Raw genomic sequence first — 6,000 nt, forward strand, 5'->3', positions numbered from 1 at the left:
AACCCCTCCCATCTATCTCTGAACACCATCCAGTCCCATTCTTCAGCTCCCCTCAACCCCTCCCATCTATCTCTGAACACCATCCAGTCCCATCCTTCAGCTCCCCTCAACCCCACCCATCTATCTCTGAACACCATCCAGTCCCATCCTTCAGCTCCCCTCAACCCCTCCCATCTATCTCTGAACACCATCCAGTCCCATCCTTCAGCTCCCCTCAACCCCTCCCATCTATCTCTGAACACCATCCAGTCCCATCCTTCAGCTCCCCTCAACCCCTCCCATCTATCTCTGAACACCATCCAGTCCCATCCTTCAGCTCCCCTCAACCCCTCCCATCTATCTCTGAACACCATCCAGTCCCATCCTTCAGCTCCCCTCAACCCCTCCCATCTATCTCTGAACACCATCCAGTCCCATCCTTCAGCTCCCCTCAACCCCTCCCATCGATCTCTGAACACCATCCAGTCCCATCCTTCAGCTCCCCTCAACCCCTCCCATCTATCTCTGAACACCATCCTGCTTTGATTTCTATTTGCCATATATTTTTCAACTGTGCTGTGATGTTTCACAAAAGTTCTGAACCTTTCTATTCTCATAGTTTCTACAGATTGTAAATCAAAGATCAAATGTTTTGCTCTTAAATTTTATATTGCATTATATTATTGATCGATTGACTATGACTTTTCAAATCAACAAGTAAATGTTGCAATTCTTCAGCCAATTCTGAACCTGCTACCAAAAACATGCTACTGTACATGTGGACAGTACCAAAACAAATGATCTAATGATTCTGTCTCTTTGCATCAAGATTTGCAGACCTGGGATGGTTGTATCCCCCATATATACATAATATTCTATTGGTTGCAAGAATTTTGTATAATAATTGAAATAGAAAAACTCAAAGTTTTGAAACAACCGTCATTTTGTGTATCAGTTCATAAACCATGTGCCATGGAATTGGTACATCAAAAATCTCTTCCCAACTATTTTATGACTTAAAAGGTACAGCTGTCCATTTTTTGGTCCTTAAATGAAAAGTGTATACTTTTTTATATATCACAATTTTCTTTAATCAATTTTGGTCTTTAATGTCGACAGATAAGTTCCTTACCTTCTCCCCTTTCCACTTGACTCTTCCATTTTTACAGAAATGCTGCAATTAGTTGGTTGTAATTTTGGTTAGAGCAGACATTTTCATATATTTTTGTTAGTTGCATGTGTGACATTACTCCAACAGTCCCATTTATGATATAATTTACAAGGATTATACCATTTTTAAAACATTCTTTCAAAAATAATTGGATTTTATCAGTTATTGTATTTGAGTTTAAGCATAATATTTTGTAGATTTTTTATGAAGAAGACGTCTGAGAGTACAGGAGAGTACCATGGATTAGTCTAGTTTTTTTTACTCGGAGTTGCTCAGCCAGAGAGATAAAACATGGATGAGAAAAATGTGAAAAACAGGGTCTAGTAGAAAAAAGCTCTCAATAATAACGATCATGAAGGAACGCCTGGGGCGAGAATTTTTTTTATCTTCACAATTATTCGATGGTCAGAGTTTTCCAATTTGGTACCTCTAAGACAATCAATAGGCCAGTGGTCGCTGACATAATATGCAAAAACACCAGTAGCCAAATACTTATGGGGACGGTTAGTCAGGATAAGGTAACCCAATCAAGATTTACATCTCCTAACACAACCAGTTTAGATACCAGAAAGGGTTTAAAATAATCAGAAATAGTACCAACAGCCTCCGCGAAGCGGCTGGGAGGCAGTATACCTCAGTAATAAATATATGCACATTCTAGCTTATGGCCACTTTTACAACCAACAACTCATACATTTTGGGGACAGACATGCTAAGAGAGCATTATGCCATAACAGCAGTCTATCACATCTAAAAATGTTGTAGTCTGCAACGGCAACGTCCTTCTCCATAATCAAATGATTCAGCCAGGTCTCTGAGATGACCGTAACGTCTGGGCTAGTGTCATGCACTCATACATGCAGAAATGTTAAACATCAGGCTTTGCACATTTATATGGAACAGTCCGAGCCCTGTGCAAGATTTGAAAACAGCAGGAGTGTCCATGGTGGATACATGCTGACACAATTGTAAATAGAACTGGATGAGCTAGCCACAATGGGCTTCCTGATTGCATACAAAATGGCAGAAATAATAATAGAATTCAGGTAAATGTGCACCAGATTACTATTAAAAGTACCCCTGGGCTTAGGAGCACATACAGCAATATGATATCTTGATATGACAATTAGTAGCATAGGTGGAGCTAACAACAGTGTGTTCCATATGGTAACTAACAGAGCTTTCAATGGAAATGAAATGAACTGGCACAGAATTACTATTTACAATACCCACTATCAACATGGGAAGCTGTGACTGAATGATATCAGCTCACCTGTGTAATATTGACGTAAGCTCAGAACCACTTGTTTTATCAAACATGGTCCTGTTTTATCAATTGCTGTGCTGAACAACGGACAGTTCATTACCTCTGAGATGTGTTATGTGTGTGTTTCTATTTAGTGTTGCCTTAAAGGTGATGACGATACAATAATACACATGCACAATAAATAGGCCTATATCTAAAAATACATACAGCCTCATTGTATATATTTATATATATATACAGTACCAGTCAAATATTTGGACACACCTACTCATTCAAGGGTTTTTCTGTATTTGTCTATTTTACACATTGTAGAATAATAGTGAAGACATCATATCTATGAAATAACACATGTGGAATCATGTAGTAACAAAAAAAGTGTTCAACAAATCAAAATATATTTTATGTTTGAGATTCTTCAAAGTAGCCACCCATTGCCTTGATGACAGCTTTGCACACGCTAGGCATTGTCTCAACCAGCTTCACCTGGAATGCTTTTCCAACAGTCTTGAAGGAGATCCCACATATGCTGAGCAATCGGTGGCTGCTTTTCCTTCACTCTGCTGTCCAACCCAAACAATCTCAATTGGGTTAAGGTCGGGTGATTGTGGAGGCCAGGTCATCTGATGCAGCACTCCATCACTCTCCGTATTGATCAAATAGCCCTTACACAGCCTGGAGGTGTGTTTGGTCATTGTCCAGTTGAAAAACAAATGATAGTCCCACTAAGCGCAAACCAGATGGGATGGCGTATCACTGCAGAATGATGTGGTAGCCATGCTGGTAATGTGTGCCTTGAATTCTAAATAAATCACTGAGCGTCACCATCAAAGCACCCCCACACCTCCTCCTCCATGCTTCACGGTGGGAACTAAACATGCGGAGATCATCCGTTCACCTTGCATCTCACAAAGACACGGCGGTTGGAACCAAAAATCTTAAACTTGGACTCATCAGACCAAAGGACCGATTTCCACCGGTCTAATGTCCATTGCTCATATTTCTTGGCCCAAGCAAGTCTCTTCTTATTATTGGTGTCCTTTAGAAGTGGTTTCCTTGCAGCAATTCGACCATGAAGGCCTGATTCACACAGTCTCCTCTGAACAGTTGATGTTGAGATGTGTCTGTTATTAGAACTCTGAGGCTGGTAACTCTAATGAAGTTATCCTCTGCAGCAGAGGTAACTCTGGGTCTTCCTTTCCTGTGGCGGTCCTCATGAGAACCAGTTTCATCATAGCGCTTGATGGTTTTTGCTACTGCACTTGAAGAAACTTTCAAAGTTCTTGAAATGTTCTGCATTCACTAACCTTCATGTCTTAAAGTAATGTAATGCCATAACATGGACTTGGTGTTTTACCAAATAGGGCTATCTTCTGTATACCCCCCTACCTTGTCACAACACAACTGATTGGCATTAAGACGGAAAGAAATTTCACAAATTCACTTTCAACAAGGCATACTTGCTAATTGAAATGCATTTCCGGGTGAACACCTCATGAAGCTGGTTGAGAGAATGCCAAGAGTGTTCAAAGCTGTCATCAAGGCAAAGGTTGGCTACTTTGAAGAATCTCAAATATAAGATATATTTTGAATTGTTTAACACTTTTTTGGTTACTACATGATTCCATATGTGTTATTTCATAGTTTTGATGTCTTCACTATTATTCTACAATGCAGAAGATAGTAAAAATTAAGAAAAACCCTTGAATGAGTAGGTGTGTCCAAACTGTTGACTGGTTCTGTAAGTCTAATGGTCACCTTACGGACGCTGTATTCGTGTTTTTATCCAATGAGTAGATTTTGAGTTACGTAGGTTTTGGTAAAACATTGTCTGATGACCCCTTATGCTGACAGCCCTGTAAACAATCCAGTATGGTGGTTCTCGGTAACGGCTGGACGGATCATGAAAGGCGATGAGTGTTGTGTACATTGTTGGCTTACATATGATGGTGAGGAGATTTTAATTTAACATTGAGCTTTAAATCAAATCAAATCAAATGTTATTTGTCACCTGCGCCGAATATAACAGGTGTAGACCTTACAGTGAAATGCTGAATACAACAGTTGTAGACCTTACAGTGAAATGCTGAATACAACAGTTGTAGACCTTACAGTGAAATGCTGAATACAACAGTTGTAGAGCTTACAGTGAAATGTTTACTTACAAGCCGTTAACCAGCAATGCAGCTTTAAGAAAAATAAGAATAAAAATAATATTTACTAACTAAAGTAAAAAATAAAATAAAATAACACAATAAAATAACAATAACAACTCTATATACAAGGGTACCGGTACAAAGACAATGTGCAGGGGGGTACAGATTAGTCCAGGTAATGGAGGTAATATGTACATGTAGGTAGGGGTAAAGTGACTATGCATAGATTATAAACAGTGAGTAGCAGCAGCGTAAAAAAAATATATATATAATAATTTAATAAAACAGAAGGAGGAGTCAATGCAAATAACCAATTTAATAGTTGCACCAACTGTTGAGATTCACACTCTGCTCTGTAAGGGCTATAACCTCCCCGTGTCATAACTAATTGATCCCGACACACCGAATGCTCTCAGAACGGACACTATTGAGAGACTATGAGGTCCTGTGCCATAACCGCCTGCGACCCACTAGCCTAGCCCCATTTCCAGCCTGCCCCCATGTCTTTTCAGATTAAAGACTGGCTGCGAACGCACCGGTAAAACTGTAAGTCATTGATCCTGTAAGTAACAAGCTATCTGCTTGTGTAAGGTCCTGTATGATCCCCCCCCACTGCCTCCTCACCTGTTCAGCAGCCTCCGGGTCCAGGTGTGAGTCCAGGAGAGGCATGGTGAACTGGATCTTCCTGGGGCTGCCTGTCTCCATGGTCCTGCTGGTGGTAGAGTAGTAGTAGTAGAGTAGAAGCTGCACAGATCACTATCGAGCACTTTCTCTCTCTATCTCTGTCTCTCTGTCTCTCTATCTCTTCACACCTGTCCCCTTCTTTTACGCCCTTTCTCTCTCTCTCTCCCTGTCCTTTTTATGCCGTACTCTTTCAGTCTCTTTCTTTCTTTTCCAGCTCTACTATTACTGTGTTCCTCTGTTCCTCTGTTCCGCTGCCCGGTCTCCTTTCAGTTCTGTACTAGAGAGGGAAGCAAGGGCATACTGCGCTCTGAAGACCTCTCTCTCTCTCTCTCTCTCTCTCTCTCTTTCATTCGCTGAGTCTGCCTCCCTCTCGCACTTGACCCCGCCCCCTCTCCCCTCTCTCTCGTTCTATTGGCTGGTCTTGCACTGGGACTTAACTGCAGAGCCAAACCAAGCCGGCGGCTGAGGCTCTCCTAACTCCTACAAGCAGCCAAATACATCACACCACCACGCTCAGTAAAAATAATTTTGTGATGAACACCTACACACACACACAGCACATCACACCTACACACACACCTACAAACACACATACAGATGTACACAACACATACACTGCATAACATATTGATGGGTACTGAACATAACACAGCGGACGTCCCTTTCATCTCCAGACATATAATATTGACCTGTATTTATTAACATTTACAGACAAGCCACGAGACAGAGATATGTTCAGTTGTCAT

The 6,000-nt window shown here is 41.0% G+C and overlaps 1 protein-coding gene across 2 annotated transcripts in view; it reads right to left on the minus strand.

Moving 5' to 3' along the window:
* Window positions 1-5,595, minus strand: part of LOC129815735 (protein phosphatase 1 regulatory subunit 1A-like) — a 57,655-nt gene extending 52,060 nt beyond the window's left edge. The window contains exon 1 of one of the 2 annotated variants that reach the window (XM_055869804.1): window positions 5,195-5,595. In XM_055869804.1, coding sequence (XP_055725779.1) covers window positions 5,195-5,275 — 81 coding nt within the window. In that variant the 5' untranslated portion in view covers window positions 5,276-5,595. The remainder of the gene's footprint in view (window positions 1-5,194) is intronic. The other variant, XM_055869805.1, reaches the window with a different exon arrangement.
* Window positions 5,596-6,000: the final 405 nt, after the last annotated feature.

This window comes from Salvelinus fontinalis, chromosome 18, assembly GCF_029448725.1.
Source record: "Salvelinus fontinalis isolate EN_2023a chromosome 18, ASM2944872v1, whole genome shotgun sequence".
Lineage (NCBI taxonomy): Eukaryota > Metazoa > Chordata > Actinopteri > Salmoniformes > Salmonidae > Salvelinus > Salvelinus fontinalis.